The sequence below is a fragment of the Leptopilina boulardi genome, unplaced genomic scaffold, assembly GCF_019393585.1.
Source record: "Leptopilina boulardi isolate dan_hultmark-lab unplaced genomic scaffold, ZJU_Lbou_2.1 LbouV2_214, whole genome shotgun sequence".
Classification (NCBI taxonomy): Eukaryota; Metazoa; Arthropoda; class Insecta; order Hymenoptera; family Figitidae; genus Leptopilina; species Leptopilina boulardi.
The window spans coordinates 977287-999343 of record NW_026137768.1 but is presented as its reverse complement, the minus strand read 5'-3'; the positions used below and the strand labels follow the sequence as shown (position 1 = coordinate 999343).

The window sequence follows — 22057 nt, the reverse complement described above, 5'->3', positions numbered from 1 at the left end:
CAAATACCCAGAGGGAAAATGTATTTGGCAACCTATTGGCGATTCAAACAGCTACACTAGCGCCACAGTTGAACTAATTTAGGCGTGACTCGCTCTGTAGCACTCCATGTGTTTTAAATTATTTTTTTTTATTTAACGCTTAAAAATAATTTTACAAACGCAATAAAAATATCAGAATAATTAAATAATTTGAAATAAACTGTCAAAACAGAGACTGCTTTAGAGCGAGTCACGCCTAAATTAGTTCAACTGTGGCGCTAGTGTAGCTGTTTGAATCGCCAATTGGAAGACACAAAATAGGTGAAATACAACGTCAACAACGCTTCTTTCGAATTCTGGTGCAAACATTCAAATGGTCAAGCAGTTAGGAAGATGGCGGTCTGACATGATCGCACACTCTTACGTTGAACATTCAATGCACAACAGGCAACTAATTTATGAAGGTGTTATTCAAAAAACTACAACAAATACCCATTCAAAGACATTGAACAATAAGGGAATTACCATCGAGAACAATGAATCTGATTATGATTTGATAATTTAATAAAAATAGAAATAACTAAATATAGTAAATTGGAAGGTTAACCTGCGTACACTGAGGAAGGTTTCAATTAATTGTGATTTATATGACCAAAAGGCATAGGAGTCTTGGTGCATAAGGGAGCGGAAACTGTTTATTGAATATATATATATATATATCCTTTGTTTGACACACTGGGGTACAAAATACCCCACGTTTTTCCATTCTTACCAATTTTTCTCGAAATACCTCACGTTTTCCAATTTTTTAAAAATACTTACTTTAAATATTCTACTATATAACTTATATAGTTTTCAGAAGATACCTCTCAAGAATATGTAAAAAAAAATTGAAGTAGATATATTTAATATTTTATTTTTCATGATGATTTTTGTCGATGGGGTACAAAAAACCCCAATGTGTCAAGTATGATACTCAGAAAAAGTGTGTCAAGTAAAGGATATATATATCAGGAAATGATGAAAAGGAAAATTTGTCTCTGTCTCTTGGACCTTCTAAAGACGGAAAATTAATGCCAGTCTTTTCATTGTTTTCATATAAATTTAGTTTTTAAACAGATATAAAAAATGAAAAATTGAATTCAACCTTTTGAAAGTTATAGCATTTTTAATTAATAAAAATTAGCAGCCAAAATTGTTTCGAGGACAAATAGTAGATCTAGATAGTTAACTCTTTGCCGTCTATACGGTATCCCCACCTGAGAAACAAGCAGTTTGACAGTTGAATCACGTGGAAAAAGTCAGGGCCTTAATCAGTCAGTTTGAATTTCTGGGTTATATTTACATTTTGATTTCGATAAGTTAAAAGCTTTAACAAACAAACTTATCATTTTGTAATTTAATAATAGCTTCGCATGATTGCACTTTTTAAAAAATTCATATTTTTAGTTACGAAATAAAAATTTTTAATATTATTTATTTTCAAATATAATTGGGTTCTATTTTTATTCATTGACGGTCTTGCAAATTCAGACATTCACGTTCTCGCACGAAGCTAATTTACTAACACAAGCATATCCGCTTTTTCTATTGACTGTTCCCCAGAAAGGACTCTAAACGACGTTTCGTAACAGATAAACAGTAAAGGGTTAAATACGCTTGCAAAGCAAAATATTTTGATTTATTCTAAAAGTTGATAAAATTTCGGAAAAAATTTGTTTTTAAAGGTACTTTAAAAAAATCAAAAATATTTTTCAAACGATATTCTATCAAATTTTTAAATTTTAAATATAAAATCCTAGGTGAAATCTTATTTTGCTTATAGATAAAACATTCCATTGAAAAATACCATGTCGAATCTCATATGAAAACCTGTGTAAACATATAATTTCACATGGATTTATATAATGCAAATAATATAGGATTTCATATGGGAATTTTAAGTTGGATGCTTTATGCAGACGGCAGTTTTCAAAAATTATTTAATTAAAAATCAAATGATATTACTGCAATTCATCTGAAAAGAAAAAAATTTGTGCTTTGCATTATACCTTCTAAGTAAGGGCCAGGCCTGGTTGCCATATTTAAAATTTTTAAAAAACTAGTGAAAATACATTAACAGCATTTTATGACATTTTTTACTCTCTAAATCTAAATTAGTAAAAATGTTTACTAATTTAAATTAGTGACTCACTTTTTGCTTATGAATTAGTAAAAAGTGAGTCTTTCTTAAATTTTACTAATTGTTAGTAAAAGTTACTAATAAGTAGTAAAATTTTACTAATTCATAAGCAAAAAGTGAGTCACTAATTTAAATTAGTAAACATTTTTACTAATTCAGATTTAGAGAGTAAACGAAAAAATTATTCAAATTATTTTTTTCAACTTTTATTTCATTTTCAATTTATAAGGTGTTTTTTTAAATACAGATTCATAAAATAAAATAATATTGATTAATTTTATTGTTTTATTTATCAATTAGAGATTCAGGAGCTTAAAAATAGTGTGTAAAATAATTTTTAGCGAAATTCATCGAGCCGTTTTTTAAAAAAGATATTTTTTATGTTAAAAATCAATTTTTTAGCAATTAAATATAATAAACAGGTAATATTTCGATTAATTGAATTAATTCAAATTCTACCGATGTTGCGGTAATTTACGTACATAATAAACAAAAGAAAAATATAAAATTTTTTGTTTGTTAAAAAAATGTTAATTTTTGCTTCCTCGTGGAGGAAGCTTTGTAGTCCTTTCGTTTATAAAACTTTTCAAAGTGGTGGAAACAAATTTTTTTCTTTATAGAAACATGTTATATGAGATCCTGATCAATTGTCCGGATGTATGTATGTATGTGTGTGTGTGTGTGTGTGTGGATCCCTTTTTTGTTTAGAAGATAACTTTAACAGGTTTTAATGGATTTAGATAAAATTTAGTAGGCTCATTTATCATATTAATATCTCAAATCTGACAAAAGGATTTTGAAAAATACTCCAAAAAAAAAATTTTATGGTCTTTTTTCCAAAAATTTTTTTTGAATCGAAAAAATTTTTAAATAGAAAAATTTAAGGTTATATATAATAAAATCGTATTCTTTACGTCAAGACGAATCGATCGATATATATAAAGTATTCATTTGAGGTAAATTTAAAGAATTAATGAAAGTTAAAAAATCAAAAATTCACATTTTGGTTATAAAATTTTGTGATTTTTTAAATTGAAGTTTATATATGAAATAATTGTATTCCTTACGTCAAGACGAATCGATCGATATATAAAGTCTACATTTGAGGTAAATTTAAAGAATTAATGAAAGTTAAAAAATCAAAAATTCACATTTTGTCAATAAAATTTTGCTTTCTCCACGAGGAAGCAAATTTTTTTGCTGATCGTAAAGAGGAAGCAAAATGTTCATGTAATGAACATCTGAATTTACAACTTGTTTAATATCTTATGATATGTAGATATTAGTTTTCATTCTATTTAAAGAATAAAATCTATAATTTTATTAATCTACCTATTTCCTTAATCAATCAATCGGCATAATATATTTTTCATTTTTGAAAATTTTATTTTTTAATACAAAAAATAACTTTTATTAAAAACGGCTTGACGAATTTCGCTAAAAATGATTTTACACACTATTTTTAAGTTCCTTAATCGAATGCAAGAAAAAAATCCGAAGTATAAATATAAAAGCCCTCAGTATAAAAAAATAATAAAAATCTGTAAATATTCTATATTATTTCATATTTTAACCAGAAATACTAGCCAGTAAGTAGGAAGGTGATCTGACCAGTAGCTTGCCAGATTTTATAGATATAGTCACTATGTTCATTATCTAGAAAATCTGTTAAGTGACTGGTCAGTTCCGGGTGGAATTTTTTACCTGGGTTGGGTTAAAGATAACACCGTCCGACAAGATTTTTCACACACGAACAAACCAAACATTTTCGGAAACTAGGGCCCAAAAAAAGAGACCAATGTTTTGCCGTTTTGTAAGATCAGGTCATTTAACGATTTTAGGGGTGAAAACAACCCTTAAATGAAAAGTAACGAGAACATCTTTTAAAAATTAATAATTTTTATGAAACTTGGTACCTAGGGGTTTTCGGGGTCGCTGATTACAAATAGGATGTCAGATTTTCAAAATTCAAAATGTCGGATCTAATATGGCGGTTAAAATTTCTTAATGTTAATTATTCTTTATAAAACTTAGTATCCTGGGGTTTTCGGGGTCGTTGATTACAAATAGGATGTCAGATTTGCAAAATTCAAAATATCAAATGCAATAAAGTTGAAGATCACAAATCTAAAAAATATAAATTGGAGATTTTAAATTAATGTGATTAATATCTTGTTGAAATTTGCGAACAAACATTTTAGAATTTTTATTTCAAGTTATTTTTAAACTGAAAACTTCTCCATTTATTAACTGTGTTTAGAATTTATAAATTTAAAAATGGATTTTTAAAATTACAATACAATATAATTATATTGTACAATTATATTGTATTATATTATTATATTATAATATATTAATATATTATTAATATAATTATATTGTATTTTAATTTTAAAAATCCATTTTTTAATTTATAAATTCTAAACACAGTTAATAAATGGAGAAGTTTTCATTTTAAAAATAACTTGAAATAAAAATTCTAAAATGTTTGTTCGCAAATTTCAACAAGATATTAATCACATTAATTTAAAATCTCCAATTTATATTTTTTAGATTTGTGATCTTCAACTTTATTGCATTTGATATTTTGAATTTTGCAAATGTGATATCAGATTCGTAATCAACGACCCCGAAAACCCCCGGATACTAAGTTTTATAAAGAATAATTAACATTAAGAAATTTCAACCGCCATATTAGATCCGCCATTTTGAATTTTGAAAATCTGTCATCATATTCTTAATCAGCGACCCCGAAAACCCCCGAGTACCAAGTTTCATAAAAATTATTAATTTTGAAAAGATGTTCTCGTCATTTTTTATTTAAGGATTGTTTTCACCCCTAAAATCGTTAAATGACCTGATCTTGCAAAACGGCAAAACATGGGTCTCTTTTTTTGGGCCCTAGTTTCCGAAAATGTTTTGATTGTTCGTGTGTGAAAAAAAAGTTGAATTTTGTTGGACGGTGTAATAGATAGATAAATGTCATTTTGAAAATTATACTTACATTTTCGTTTGAACTAGTATTTTTCCCAACTCCACATTCGTTCGTATATTCAATATTACTTTCTGTAATAGCTGTGTGATTCACCATTGCTACTATAGCTACTGACATATTTGTGCGCATTATGTAGGCATTTGCCATGCCTAGAAAAAGCATGAATGTTACTACGTGACGTGTCCCCACCATTGCTGAAAAATATTAAGCATATTGTGAATAAATCAAATAATTTTATTAATGGATAAAAATAACCTTCTAAAATAAAACGAGATTTTTTTGAAAATTTGGAGCCATCCATAAACCACGTATCTCCAATTTTGGCACTTTTTGACACCTCACCACAGTGCGCGGGAACGAGTTTAGAGATTGACAAAAATGACGACAAAATCTGATAGTGCCATCTTCTTTATCACTTAAAATTATGTAAGAAAATGTTTTTCCCAAACTCTAAATCGCAGAGTTTCGCGTTTTTAAAATCATTTTGTAAAAAAAAATAACTTTTTAACACTAAATCTTTTTTAATGCTTTAAACTTTTTTATATAGATGATTAAGATTAATTATTCTTATTTTAACATAAATTATGAATTTGGTCATAAAATATAAAAGTTAAACTTTTTATAGATGACAAAAGAGAACATGAGCTACTGCTCAAATTTAAACACCGCGTGACATAGTAATTTACTAGTAGTCCAGTCAAGTTAGTCTAAATACAAGACATATCATGTTTTAACTCAGGAACCCTTTTGAAATTTTACATAGAATCTCATTTTATTACCATTGTATGTTAAATCTCAAAAGGGTCAACTTTGAGATACTGTATATCGGAAACTATCAGAGCTATTGCATTGTACTTTTTTGTGAATTCTCAGAAATTTTGTCAGCTTTTATGCTAAAATGTATTTTATGTATTTATTTTACCTCAAGATGAAGGGTTTTAGCAAAAAAAATTGAGATCCTGAGTTAAAACATGATATGCCTTGTTTTTAGACTAATTTGACTGGACTACTAGTAAATTGCCATGTCACGCGATGTTTAAATTTGAGCAGTAACTCATGTTCTCTTTTGTCATCTATAAAAAAGTTTAGTTTAGTTTTGCCTACCTATAATGGAACGTAGCTTTTTTTCATGTATTAAAATCTCGGAATAAAATCTCTCTTTTGTAAAAGTAATCAATAAAATTTGATTTTGTATTTCGTTAATTTAGAATATTATTTGTAGTCAAATTCTCCCCCCTTTTTCAGAAGGGCTCTCTAGAACAAAATCAAATTAACTATATAGACAGCAGCGCTGATAGTGAACGAGAGGGGTGTTACTAATCGCTTTTATTAAACTCGGTTCAATTCGATTCTCTCGAATTGCCTATCGAGTTGCCCGCGTAATTTCAAAAAAATATTTGTGAAATAAAATTTCAAAAAACTACGTTGCTCGGGCTCAAACCCCTTCCTCCCCCATGTGGTCAAATGTCAGTGGATGTTTTCGATTTTTGGACTGAAAATACACAAAGAGGATCAATTACTTATACAATGTCTTTATTACATCGAAAATATTCAAAAAAATCTATTTTTCATTTTACGTAATGAAAAAAGAAATTTTTATTAAGGTAAACCTATCACTAAACATAACCTAAAATTTTTAGGAGCTACCCTATTGAAAATCCCTGTATAAGATCTTGTACAATTTCCTGTACAGGATCAGCAACTGAACTTGTACAAGTTCTGACCAGTTCCTGTACAGGAAAATGCATACGAATTTGAAACAAGTTCATGTGTGAGATCTTGTACAAGATCTGGTGCAAGATCTTGTACATGAACACGTTCATGTTCTTGCACATGTATAGTTGTAAATTTTTTTTTTTAATAAAATTTGAGATTTTGATAATTTTTAACCACTAAGATTCGTAACTCATGCATGCTAAAAACTATTGCGCAGCTGTAAAGGTTAATGTAAACTATTGCGCAGCCTTTGAAGTTTTTAATTTTTAGTAAAGAAAAACACGAATTAACATGTGCAAGAACATGTACATTTTCTTGTACAAGTATCTTTCTTGTACAAGATCTTGCACCAGATCTTGTACAACATCTCACACATGAACTTGTTCCAAATTCGTATGCATTTTTCTGTACAGGAACTGGTCAGAACTTGTACAAGTTCAGTTGCTGATCCTGTACAGGAAATTGTACAAGATCTTGTACAGGGATTTTCAGTAGGGTAAAGTATACTTTTAGTCCCGGAGCGTCACATATTTGGATGAAAAATTAAAACTTGAAGAAAATAACTGTTTGTCGAGGTAAGTTTACCAATTTCTCGAGGTTTGGATCAAATTTGCGAAGCTTCACAATTTCTTAACATTTAACTTGACAATTAGCATCTACTGATATTTAAGAAACAGGTTAAATATTTATTTTTCAGATAAAAATATCACACTTTCCTTACTTCCAGACAATATATTTTAGTATTTTTCCTTAACATATTCGAATTTTGTTCTTTTTTATCAAATGTTAATTCTATTCAAAAAATTATGACAAATGAAAATTCGATGAAATGAAAATTATGTTAAACAATCATTGTATAAAGAACAATTCAAATTCTTAAAAAAATTAAATTACATATTTTCAAAAGTTTTAATAAAATTCTTTTTAAAAATTCAATTATTTTTTAAACTTTATATTAAATGTTATACAATTTTAATTAGGTACCTACTTTATAATAATTCTTTTAATTCAATACATTAAAAAGTATAATTTAAATTATTATTATTTAAAAAACTTAATTATTTCATAATTTTGAATAAATTCATCAATAATTTTGAAATATTTTCCAAATTTTTAATCTTTTAAAATTTAGGTAATCATTAACAAAAAATTTAACTGATAAACTTTGAAAATTTAATTATGTAATGAGGAAAATGTTAACAGAAATTCTTCGAAATTTCAATAATTTGCAAAAATTTATATCTAAAATTCAATAATTGTTAAAAATTTGTAAAAAAAATCGCGAATTCAAATTTATAAAAAATTTCAATTTTTCTGAAATTCAATTAATTATTAAAAATCCCACACAGCACATTATATTTCCTAAACATTTCATGAATATTTCATTGAAAGATTTGAAATATTTCAATGCAAGGTTTATGAAATGTTGAGGAAAACAGGAAAATGTCCGCTTATAAGAAATATTGCCGTGCAATTTTGCTGAAATATTACACTTTAATACCCCTACAATATTACATATGAATGACTCTGCAATATTCAGGAAACATTTCAAAGAAAGTTAGAAATTTTTTAAAAATATGAAATCAATCGTTATTTTCTAACATGTTCAACACCTTAGGATCCTGGAAAATTAAAAACTACTGCGCAGCTGTACAGGCCATAGAAACTGACATCGACCAGTGCGCATCATTTAAGTTGGAAATTTTCTACAATATTTTAATGAAATATTTCAACAAAATTACACGGCAATATTTCTTATAGGCGGACATTTCCCTAATTTCAGTAACATTTCAAGGACTTCGCATTGGAATATTTCAAAATTTCAATGAAATATTTAGGAAATATAATGTGCTGTGTGGGAATATGAATAGGAACTATTCGAAAATTTAAGTAGTTATAAATATTTGGCAAAAATTCTACGCCAAATCACAATAATTTTAATAGTTTATAAAAAATTTAATTATTTAAAAATATTTTAAATAAAAAATTTTCTAAAATTTAATCATTTTCTATAATTTGTATTAAAAAAATGCAGAAGTATGTATTTACAAAAAATTTCAATTTAAAATCGACTGAAATACAATTATTTTAAGAAATTTAACCTGTTACAAAATGCCCACCTAATAGCGCGTAGTTTTACGAATATTGTCTTACTTTATTTTGTGAAAGAATTTTAACTATATTAAAATAAAAAAATTTACATTTTTAATAAAATTATACTTTTGTCAAAAATTGATTTTTGTTCATCAAACATCTTAATATATAAGATAAATACGTATTAAAATAAACATAAATAATTTAAATATTTCAATGTTTAAAATAAAATTTTTTTTTGATTTATATTTATAACTATGGATTATTCTAAATTTATACCTAAACTTTATTTGTTCACGGAGAAAAATGGTGCTAAGATTACCTATAGTAAACATTCCTATGAAATAGTAATAGAGTCAGTTGGGGTAAATGGGGACAAAAACGATATTTTTCACAAATTACGTAAGTTTTTTCCTTTAGAAGGTAATATTTGCAGGTTTATTTTTTTTAAGTTGTTATTTACAATACCAGGATTAATTTTATGCAGCAGAAAAAAATGTAGATAAGAAATGAAACTGACTGTCCCCATTTACCCCAAAATTTAGAAAATTTCATAAAATTTGGGGTAAATGGAGACAGCATATTTTCTAAAAAAGGTTTAAGAAAAAAGTTTCCTTAAGTATATTACTGTATTAAGGGATAAAAAAAACTTGAAAAAAATTTGTAGTAGATATATAATAGTTGAACCAATTGAAATTTTTTTATTTTTTTTTAATTTTAGTATTTTGTCTCGCATTTGAAAAAAAAAACAGACTTAAAAATCATACCAAATTTTTTTCTTACTCCTTATGACTTCCATAAATTCACTTGAATTTTTGATTTTTGTTTATTTGGTTAATAATGACAAGCTGTCCCCATTTACCCCAAAAATTTGAAAACTCAGGGTAAATCTTGTCAGCTTGTCATTATTAACTAAATTGATAAAAATCAAAAATTCAAGTGAATTTTTGTTGTGTGAATTTTTATAGAAGAAAAAAATTTGGTATGATTTTTAAGTCTGTTTTCTTTGAAATGCGAGATAAAATACTGAAACTGTTCTCTCTAAATTTGAATCAACTAAAATTTCACTGTTTGAATCAGCGAATAAAGTTTTCACTGCAAATCAGCGGATACAGCTAATAAAATAGCGAAACACGAATCGGCAAACGTCGGTCATTTTCGTCGGAAGATAAATTTATTTTTAAAATGTAGTATTCCGCTGATTGAAATAGTTGTTAGTAATGTTAGTCGCTGATTCGCAGCTGCATACTTATAGCTTTTTCAATCAGCGACTATTCGCTGCCAATCAGCGGATTTTAGCTGATTCAAATTTAGAGAGTTTGACTTTCATTTTCAAGTTTTTATGGATTGAGCGATAACTTGAATTATATTCAAGATAAAAGCTTGGTAATACTCAAAACCTTTTGCAGGTGATCTGAGGTTAAAATATTGACGTTGAACTTAATTTTAAAACTGTCAATTAAGATCCAAAACCTCTTGTCTCCATTTACCCCCTGTCCCTATTTACCCCAACTGACCCTAATTATACTTTTCTAGTAAAAATTACTATTAATTGTAAAATTTACTATGCATGAGTTAATAATACTATTTCTGGTAGTAAAAATTACTAATAGTAATTATTACAGTAGTGTTTTTAAACATTTCTACAGATGTAATAAAAATTGCTTTAGGATTTCTAAATTTTATAACGCCATAGTAAATTTTATTAAATTTTGTATTACTTTTTACATTCGATACTTTTTAAATATTACTTGTAGAAATTCTAATAAGTAATACTGCGAAATATAAAAATTGCTACTGCAAGAAACAACTTTTACTATTGCAGATGAAACTCTTTAGTAGAAAAATAGTAATATGTACTACCACTACTACTACTATACATCTGTGTGTGTGTTCATGTATCACGAATAAATGCTTAATTTCTAATTAATTATTCATTAATTAATAAAAATAAATATTATAATAATTATTATGTCTATAATAATAAAATAGATTAAAAAATATAAAGAAATAAACTCATTAAGATTATATAGTAATTATAATTATTATTTGCTAGTACTTCAGAGTTTTATATATTACAATGTGCAATTCCAGCTTTATATAAAACTAGCTTTCATACCCGCCTTCGGCGGGAGCGAAATCTAGTGGTGTGCGCCCAACCTCGTTTTAATTAAAAGTTACTTTTTTTTAAATTTTACATCGAAAATTCAAGTTAATAATGTATGTAATTTATTTCATTATAAAAATAAAAAATATTTTTCTAAAATATACAATTTCATAAGACAATACAGATTATTATTAAAAAAAATTTTTTTTAATTAATTTAAAAAATGAAATTTAGTCATCAAAAATTACCACAAAATTAAAATTTTCTTTAAATTTTATAAATTGCCAAAAAAATATAGGTTACTATTAAACCCTTTTTATTTAAACCTGTATAAAATTTTCTTTAAATTTCGCATATAAACAATTTAAAAAATATATTTAAAGAATAAAATATAATTATAAAAAATTATTACAAAATTAAAAAATATTTTTTTTAAATTTTAGAAATTAATTTCTTTTTAAACTGAGCATTCAAATTATCTTCAAAAATACATTTAAAAAATTTAACATAGATGTTAAATTTTTTAAATGTATTTTTGAAGATAATTAGAATGCTTGTTAAAAAAATTATAAAATGACAAAAAGAAATATTATCAAAATGAATGTAAAAAATTGTTTTTAATTATTTATTTTAAATACCTGAAAAATAATCTTCCTTTAGTCGATGGCTTAAAATATTTGATTAAATATTAATTGATTATTTTATTATTATTATTATTATTATAATATATTAATAAATATTATCGATTATAATTAATTGTTTTTATCTGTATCGATTTCCTTGCTTCTTTCCATAAACATCTGTTAAACGTGTTGACAAAATCAGACAGTCAATTGCGGGAATGAAGTTAGCAAATAATCAGTTGAGACAAAATCGAAACAGCATTATAAAATTTTATTTAAATAATTATTTTCAAATTTTCATTTCTTATACTTTTTTTACAACTTAAAATCTTTTAATATTATTTAAACTATAATATTAAAATAAAAATCTATAACCCGAAAACAATAATTATAAAAAGGTTGTTACTAAAAAAACATTTTTTCATTTCTTTATATTTGTCATGTTTTTTAATTCTACAGTTAAAATTTGATAAATTGGACTCAAAAACATAGCTAAAAAAGGTTTAGTAAAATATAACAGAAATTAAATTTAAAAAATTTGATTTTTGGAATTTTTTTTCACAATTTTAAATCTATCAGTTATTTTCTCAATTTTAAGGTAAAAATGCGATTAATTAACCTCAAAAAACTTTTTAAAAAAAGTCTAGTAAAAATAAGCGAAAAAATAAAAAATTTTAAAATTTCGATTTTTACAAAAAGTGCCATAACTTCCGTTCAAGTTAATATTTTTTAATGGGGTATGGCTAAGATTTTAAGTTAGTCTAATACCTAAAAGACTGCCAAGTTTCACTTAAATCGGTCAAACCGTTTATGTGTGATTGGCGAACAAAATATTGTGCAGACAGACAGACAGACAGAATTTTTTTTAATGCTATTTTTAGAATCCTTATGACTTGAAACGAAGAATTATACATGAATTTTTAAGTTTTACGCAATGTACAGACAAAAGACTAATTTTATTAATATAGGTTATTATAAAATTAATTTACATAATTCTTATTTATTTTATATAAAGTCAGAATAAGTAACAAAATAAGTAATTTTAATTTAATTAATTAAATTTGTTATAAATATTATTTTATTAATATTATTAAAAATGTTTCTATTTTAATTCAATAACTTATCTAATAAATAAATACAATTTATAATTGACATTATTAAAGAAGGATATGTGCGGGTAAACAAAAATTTTTCCTATAGCGATTGCGTGGCCGAAAGGCTTAATGTAAAAGCGTGCGATATGTTAGGTTGCGTTTATATATTAGTTAGACAGGGTTCGATCTGTATAAATGTAAAGGAGGTTCTACAATAGATGCAAGACCAAGTCCAAGTACAAGTACAAGTGCAAATTTATTGTACTTGGATGCGCGCGCAACGTATTGCCAACTGTCGCTGAGGCGCAGTTGAAAATACTGGTTTGCGTCAGTTTCCGTTGCATATAGGTTATGTACACATAACCCACAATTTTTTTGTTTTCAAAATAATATTATTTATTTTATTAAGATTAATTACCAGTATTTTCAACTGCGCCTCAGCGACAGTTGGCAATACGTTGCGCGCGCATTCAAGTACAATAAATTTGCACTTGTACTTGTACTTGGACTTGGTCTTGCATCTATTGTAGAACCTCCTTAAGATTTTTCGATGTTTGGTCGTTAAATTATAAGTATGAACATGTTAAAAGAGTTGAACTTGTGAATTAATGAATATAATACGCATATTGAATGTTTATTAATTGGAGAAAAATTTTTTGAACCCATTGATTATTTTATTTTAATTTATTAAAATAAAACAAGAAAATATATATATAGTTCTATTTATAAATGTTTTTAGTGACAAACGCGCAGGCGCGCAGCTGCACACGCGACGTCATTTCCACCAACCGTCGGTGTGAGGCGCGTCGTTGCGTTGTAATGATACGGATTACTACTTTTAATAGTAAAAATCCTTACGAAATAGTAATAATTGCTCCGCTTCATAATAAAAATTTCTTCGCTTCTAGTATTAATTGCTCGGGACATTTTAAATATTACTCAGCTTTTAATAAAAGTTATTATTTCTTGAGCAGTTCCCAAATTACTATTTGAAAGTAGTAATTTTTGATAGAAAATGTTACAATTATTACTCTTTCTTTTTCTCCGTGTTCTATACATATATTGGATATTATTCTTTCAGTACAAAACTTAAATAATTTAGTTGGTTATAACGAATTTATTAGAATGTAAGTGTCGTGGAGAATTTTTAAATTCGTTGTAAAAGATTCAAAGAAATTTGATTAAGATTTTTCAACGTACGAATTTAAAAGAATTAATTAGTGCTGCAGTCTATTCACGTGCAAGAATTTCGACGAATTAAAGGTTGATTCTCAACTTCACGAATTGAAAAGAATTAATGAGAATTGATTCCAATTCGGATTGACGAATTGAAAAAGATTAAATCTCTTTAACCTTGTTCACAGAGTTAATAAGAATAGAATGTTCGCAATACGCTTCAGACGAATTCAAGTGAATTCCAAAACAGGTCCAATTCGTATTTACTGCTAAGCTGGATTAACTGAGATCATTCTCGTATCTTATTAAAAAAATAATAGGAACAAAAGTGATGAAAATATTCATGAATATCATAATTGTATAAATTTATTTATCGAAGATTTATTTATCCCCTATTCTTATTTTTATATTATTTTTTAATAAAAATCGCTAAAAACTGATCACATAAATTTAAATAAACATTAAATTTGTAAATTATTTCAAACCTATTATTTATTTTTGATTTGATTTGGAAAATTAAAATCAATAAAATCTAGACGATTGTCAGACCAGAGCACACGTTACTGACGTAATCAGAAATGTAGTAATTTTATTTTGTATGAAATTTATAAAATTGTATGAATTTAAATGAATTATGACGATGAAAAAGTTTTTTCCATCACATTTAATTCTTTAGATTTAAATTTTTTTCTCTTAATTTTGGATTTTATCCGTTTATCTTAAACTGAGATTTTAATAGTATTTTAAACAACAAATACTATTTCATAAAATTTTAATAATTCAAGGTTTTGTTTTAAAATTCAAAGTAATATAAATATTTTTAAGGTAAAAATTATAAATTCAAAGAGAATTCAATGTTTTTAAGGAAACTTTGATTTTTAATACATAAACATGTTAGATATCTTATAATAGTAAATCTAGCTTTACAACATTTTTTTAAATTCAGTTATATTTCTCAGACTTGTGGCAACTCTAATCTTTTAGATTAAAAATGAGTTTCTTCTAATTTTTAATACGAAAAATAATTTACTTGTTTAACCTATCAAAAAATGGTACATTAACTCAAAAACTGACATCATCAATTCTCGAATCACTATCTTGAAAAATGGAAAACCAGATACCGATGAGTTGCTTTGGGGTCATACTTAAATTACGTAACGCTTTTTTTTGACAACTTGAACTCCCTCCCACCATGTAAGGGTACACTCTCACCTCTTGGCTGCCTGCCTGAAGGAGTTGTCATGGCAACGTGTAGGAGTAATAGAGATAGTAAATTCAAATTTGAATTTTCTCTCTCTATTACTCCTGCACGTTGCCATGACAACTCCTGCAGGCAGGCAGGCAGCCAAAAAGGTGTGAGTGCGCCCTAACACATTTTTGTGCTTTAGCGCCATTTTTTTGCTGTGTGTAAGGGCGCACTCACACGCCAATCAGAGAGTCAGTAGATTTAAATTTGAATTTTCTGTCTCTCTTACTCTTGTAAGTTTTCTGCGTGGTGGGAGGCTGCCTGCCTGCAGGTTACCATGGCAACGCACGAGTGTGAGTGAGACAGAAAATTTGAATATTCAAATTTTTAAATTTTCCGTCGCACTAACTCTCATGCGTTGTCATGGTAACCTGCAGGCAGCCAAAAAAGTGTGAGAGTGCCTTAACAAATAGCTTGAATCCCCCCCCCCCCCAATGTAGCGTTACGTAATTTAAGTATGGTCCTTTTTTCAAAAATATAAAATATTTGTTTTAACATGCAAAAATATTTATATGCAATGTTAATATAGTCTTTCTACAACACTGTCGGATTAATAATTTAATATAAAAAAAGTAGTTGAAAATACTCTTTATTGGAATATTTTAAGGTTATGTGACTGTTAGGTCTGTAATGTTATTTTGTCCGTAACTTTTCTTGTAAAATACTGAATGGATTGAGATGAAATTTTACGGAAGATTGCCAAATATAATTACGGACAAATTATAAACTCCCAGGAAATAAAAACCTATTCAATATTTTTGAATCTGTCGAAGGCTGTATTGACAGTGATATGTATCTTTTCAATTTTAAAAGTATTAAGCAAATCTGACACTCAACCGTAGAATTTGTTTAAAAAGCTCGCTTATTAAAAATTATTAAATTTTGTGCGAAACATGACAACATAACCTAAAATTTTTCGATACGATTTTCAAAAATAAGTTTTTTTTCCTGGGATAACCTTAAATTTTCAGTCAACTTGAAGTATTAAAACAATATCGAATCGAGCAAAGTAGATAGTAGTGAATTATAATTTTAAACAAATAATTATTATTTTAGTATACGTATGATATTAAATTTGATTGAGTTGAAAATATAAAAATTACTTAGAAATTATTAATTTTTTTTAAATTTTCAACAATTATTATTTATATCAAACAGAAAATTATGAACCTCGACAAATACCCTCGGTAATTGATGCACTTACTTATTGTTTTCCAATCATCAAAAAGAGCTGTCACTATATAAATATAATTAAATTGACCTGCCGGATCAAATAAGGGCATATAACTCATTTGAATTACATTAGTTATGTGCACTTCTTATAACTGGCAGTTTAATTTAACGTTTGAAATTAATAAAATATGCGATAAAAAATGTTCGAAAGATTTTTTCGATAATTTTTGAATTATTGTAGCCACTAAAAAAATGTTTTTAAAAATATATTTCAAGTACATGAATAAATTACTGAAAAAAACAAAATTTTATGATCGTAAAGGTGACGTAGAAAGAAAACTAGTATAAAATTTTAGTTTTAAAGATCAATTTTGAAAACGGAACGGATATATTAATTTATTTTTTTTAGGAAGTTTGCATTTAAAAATTAGAAAATTACAATGACATCGTCTTGAAATTGCATAATTTGAACTTTAGAGCAGAATACACCTACGTTCGGTACATATTATAGTTACAGATGTTTCCTCTTGGGTAACACAAGACCGGCATACTTGGAGCACGTGGTTATGCTCCTATGCTTTTAAATAGAATCGGCGCGTGGCGTACAGCATACTTTGATTAAAAAAAAGGCGCTAAGGCCAACGCAAATAGAATATTAATTTAAAATATAGAAAAGCATCATTAAAACAAATTTAATGATTATGCAGTCATTAATAAGAACAACCGACAAAAGTATCAAGTTTTTAATAAGTAATTATTACTCAATTTGTGAAAGTAATCAACTGAAATCTTCCTTTAAACAAAATGTAATTAAAGTTATAATGCGAAACATTTAATAAAAACACACCTCTTTGCTTTGGCGCCTGCCTGTCTGTTTCTTCCAGGCCAGACTGCTCCCATACAAGCACGTGTCCATTTCTTTCTCGATTTTCCCCGTTAATCCTGACACTATTCATCTCACAATTACGTCGTGAAAAATACGCGAAAGCACTGTTTTCAATAAAAAGTTACGTTTTCCGTTTTACACAGATTGACTATATTTTTAAAACATTTTTTATTTTTTCATCTATTTGAAAGTAAATTTGAAATTTTCTGTTAGCACACGCAACTACTTCTTATCAGTGTAAAGTGACTCACTCTATCTGTACTGTCATTGAGTCTTTACTCTTAACTTACATCAATCAAAAAAGAGATAGCAAATAAAGACACACTGAGAAGAGGATACGTACTTCTTCTGTAATGTATATTTGTATTGTTATGTTTCTCTATCTGTATAAAGTTGTTATACATGATAAGTGGTAGTGTCTTCCGTAATAGAATACCTAAAAGAAAAGCGAATTACAACTGTTAAACAACTTATAATTTTAATTTAATTCTAATACAATGTACTCAAATAACACGCGCCTCATGCATATAAATACACTGCATAACTTTAATGTACTTCAGCACAAGTTCTTCCTCTTGATAGTGCTGTCATCTTTCGGATTCCTATGCAAACCAAACGACATTTCTGCGTTCACGAAAAACTCAAAAATTGTCTAACACTACGTAATCTCAATTACAGTGAGACAGAATGCAACTTTTTTGTTCCAAATCAACTAAAAATTTTATATTGATTCCTTAATAAGAATAATTCTATAAAAATATTATCAAGAAAATTTATTTCGGATATTTCAGAATCAAACTAAGACAAATTTTTAATAAAGTAGGACAAAATTAAAAAATTTTTTAAGTTCCATTTTTAAAATTTTTTGAAGACTGATTAATTTGAATTCAAAATTAAAAACATTTTTTTTTAATAATTGAATTTTTTAAAGAAATATTAAAATTATTAAAAATGATTTAACTTTTAAAGAGTTAGAATTGGATTTCTAAAATTTTTTAAATAACTCAATTTCAAAAGATTTTGTTAAGTTTCAAACATTAAATTTTACTGAATTTAAAATAATTTATCAAATAATTTTATATAACATTTTTCAAAAGTAATTGAATGTTCAAATCGCTGGTTTAGTGGAAAAAAGGGGCACGTGTCCTCTTTTTGAATGAAAATTTCACGTGCCCCTTTTTTTCCACTAAACCATCAGTGAAATATTCATAATTCAGATCTTTGACAATAATTGAATTTCAAGCGATTTTTAATTGAAATTTTAAGTGATTTCTGCTCCTGTAGATTTTATTAGAAATTACAGACATATATTAAACTTTAAAAGTTTTTAATTGATAAATGCCAGGTGTTAATTTCCCTGAATTGGTCAATCTTTAAAATATGTTACTTACAAATTTGAAAAGACTATATTAAGAATACCTTATTTCCTCAGTTTGACATTTTTTAATTGTGTTTGTGCAATTTTATAAACAAAAGTTTGTTTTTCCGATCCCGCGCTAGAAACTTTTGCAGAACTGTTTATAAGTAATTTGTGAGAAAATCACGTAATGTTTTTTTTAAATTTTTTTTTAGGTTTAAAAGGTGAATATACCTCAGTTAAATTTATCAGTATATTATTTACGAAGCATTTTTCTTATGCAGGTGTTAATTGTGACAATGTTTTCAGTTGTTATTAAAAAAAATTATTTTCAAAGGAAAATATTTATTAACTACATTGTCGAATTGGGTTCACTAATATTAAAAACTTAACAATGTTAAAACTACTTTTTTCATAATAAATAATATGTTTATTTAATTGAAATTTAATCCTATCTTATTATTTTCCTTCTTGGGAAGCTTGTTTATTTATTTTTTATATTTAATGACGTTTTCCTTTCTTTTAATTATCTAGACAAATAAAAATAATAAATTGTCCGATTTACCCCAGAAGGGTGGCCGGTTTACCTCAGGGGTAGGGCAAACCGGCCGATTTGCAAATTTTTTTAAAATTGATGCAGCAGCTAAACAATACATTTTAAGGTACATGTGTCTATGGGAAAAAGTTGCACAATTAGATTACCTTTCCAACAAGCTATTATAAAAGGTTTTTCATTAGTTTGTTTAGTTACTAGATCCTTACAACGATTAACATGGCCGGTTTGCCCCAGTCTCCCCTATAAAAATCATCCCATATAAAAATAATTGTATTTTGAAAGAGTTACCGTGGATGTACCAGTTACCGTCCATGTCCCAGTTTCCGTCCATTTTACAAATATCTCGTATAGTAATTTAAATTATTTTTTAACAATATTTTATTCCTTTTGGCACGCAATCGACTTATTAGTTTAAGTAAACAAATAAAAGAAAATAATTTTTTTATAAATGTTATTTTGAAAATTAAACTGGACGGAAACTAGGTCTTAGGTGGACGGTAACTGGGACATCCACGGTATATGTAGTTAAAAATATTAAATTTCAGAAAGTTGTAGATGTACAATTTCAGAAATAATTAAATTTTAGAAATTAATTGAAATTTTTGGTAATTGCATTTGCTCTTTTTTTAAAATTATTAAAGTTTATAAAATTTTTAATTGAAATATAGTATAAAATAATTGAATTTATGAAGACTTTTATTAAAATTATTGAAAATAATTTAGAGAAGAATTTTAGTTTAAAATTTGTTAAATAATTGAAATTATTATTTAGGGTCAGTTAGGGTAAATGGGGAAAAAATCCCTATTTTTCACAAATTACGTAAGTTTTTTCCATTAAAAGGTAATATTTGCGGGTTTATTTTTTTTAAGTTGTTATTTACATTCCCAGGATTAATTTTATGCAGCAGAAAGAAATGTATAGATAAGCTTTAAGCTCATGAAACTGACTGTCACCATTTACCTCAAGATTTAGAAAATTTCATAAAATTTGGGGTAAATAGAGACAGCATAGTTTCTAAGAAAGGTTTAAGAAAAAAGTTTCCTTAAGTATATTAATGTGTTAAGAGATGAAAAAACTTGAAAAAAATTTGTAATAGATGTATAATAGTTAAAACCAATTGAAATTTTTTTATTTTTTTTTTATTTCAGTATTTTGTCCTGCATTTAAAAAAAACAGACTTAAAAATCATACAAAAAATTTTTCTTATTCCTTATGACTTCCATAAATTCACTTAAATTTTTGATTTTTGTCAATTTGATTAATAATAACAAACCCAAAATTTTAAAACTCATGGTAAATGGAGGCAGCTTGTTATTATTAACCAAATTGACAAAAATCAAAAATTCAAGTTAATTTCTGTTATGGAAGTTATAAGGAATAAGAAAAAAATTTTGTATTATTTTAAGCCTTTTTTGTTTGAAATGCGAGACAAAATACTGAAACAGTTTCACTTTGATTTTCAAGTTTTTATGCATTGAGCGATAACTTGAATTATCTTGCTGCCAATTGTCAAGATAAAAGCTTGGCAATATTCAGAACCTCTTGTAGGTGATCTTAGGTTAAAATACTGACGTTGAACTTAATTTTAAAACTGTAAATTAAGCTCCATCACCTCTTGTCCCCATTTACCCCAACTGACCCTAATTATTATTATTATTAAATTATTATATATATCTAAAGAAGATCTATATTTTATAATAAAAAATACGTATTTTGATTAAAAGTTTTGTAAAAAATGTAAAAAAGTTTAAATAGTCACATGTTATTAAAATAAGTCGATAAAGGTAGTATTTTTGAAAAAAATCGTATAATCTGAGGCCTGAATTTTCTGATAAAAAATAAAAAATTGCATCAGAAATCGTATGAAAACTATTTTTGATTATTCATAGGTAATATAAAAATTTGTAAAATTATAGTTTAATTAATTAATAACACATTAAATATCTAGTTTGTAGGAGTAAAATAAATAGAACAAATACAATTCATACAATATTTCTTAGAATTTTTAAATTATTTAAATGATTTATTATATTTAAATGTTAATTATTATCTTTAACCTTTTACGGTAAGGAAGCAATATCTAAATGATTTTTCATGACGTTGTATATTATATTTTTATAGTCAGTGATTATGATTCTGAAGTTAGATTCCAAAAATTTCAAATGGCGACTACAAAATGTAGGACCATTTTTTCAAAATTTGTTTGAAACTCTTTACTCGGAAGTTTTTGCGAGGTTATGGACTACGTATCTGATATCAGATTTTTAAAATTCATAATGGCCGTTCCAATATGTTTCAATTTTGAAAAATTGGACAAGTATAATTTGCACTTGCTCTTAAACCTAGGATTTCGTACACTAATAAAATTTTACAAATGAATTGATATTTATATAGATTCTTTTAAATTATTAATAATAATAATTAATAACACAGGTCGACAAAATAATACTTTTTATATTTTTTAATATCGGAGTGATTTTCAATGTATTTCTGTGTGCTGAACACGATTCCGGGTAAGACTCCGTCAGAAATATCACGATTTGCCTTTCAATTTCTCTAAAACTAAGGGAAGTAATAGTCTTAGGTGAGATAGTTTAAACCCCCAAAGGATTATTCAAAATTGAGCCCGCTACGTCATTTTGAAAAACACCCACATAGCACGACTTCTTGCTGTGAGGTTACTGTAAGGATATCTGTAGGGTTTGTAAGGTTACCGTGTAAGCCTGCAGTAAACTTGAGGTCATCTTAAAACTTCCGCCTTACAGTAAGCTTACTCAGTAAAGCTATGGTAGGCTTACACAGTAAGGTCGTGGTAAGTTTACATGGTAAGGATGTGGTAAGCTTACACGGTAAGGTTGTTGTAAGCTTCCCG

At 26.6% G+C, this 22057-nt stretch overlaps 1 protein-coding gene across 3 annotated transcripts in view; it reads right to left on the bottom strand.

Annotated features, from left to right (window-relative positions):
• Nucleotides 1-22057, bottom strand: part of LOC127279120 (putative inorganic phosphate cotransporter) — a 114279-nt gene that overhangs the window by 75211 nt on the left and 17011 nt on the right. The window contains exons 1-2 of one of the 3 annotated variants that reach the window (XM_051301270.1): nucleotides 17615-17822; nucleotides 5166-5350 (exon numbers count right to left, since the gene is read on the bottom strand). In XM_051301270.1, the coding sequence (XP_051157227.1) occupies nucleotides 5166-5350; nucleotides 17615-17675 (246 nt within the window). In that variant the 5' untranslated portion in view covers nucleotides 17676-17822. The other 2 variants (XM_051301268.1, XM_051301269.1) reach the window with 2 other exon arrangements.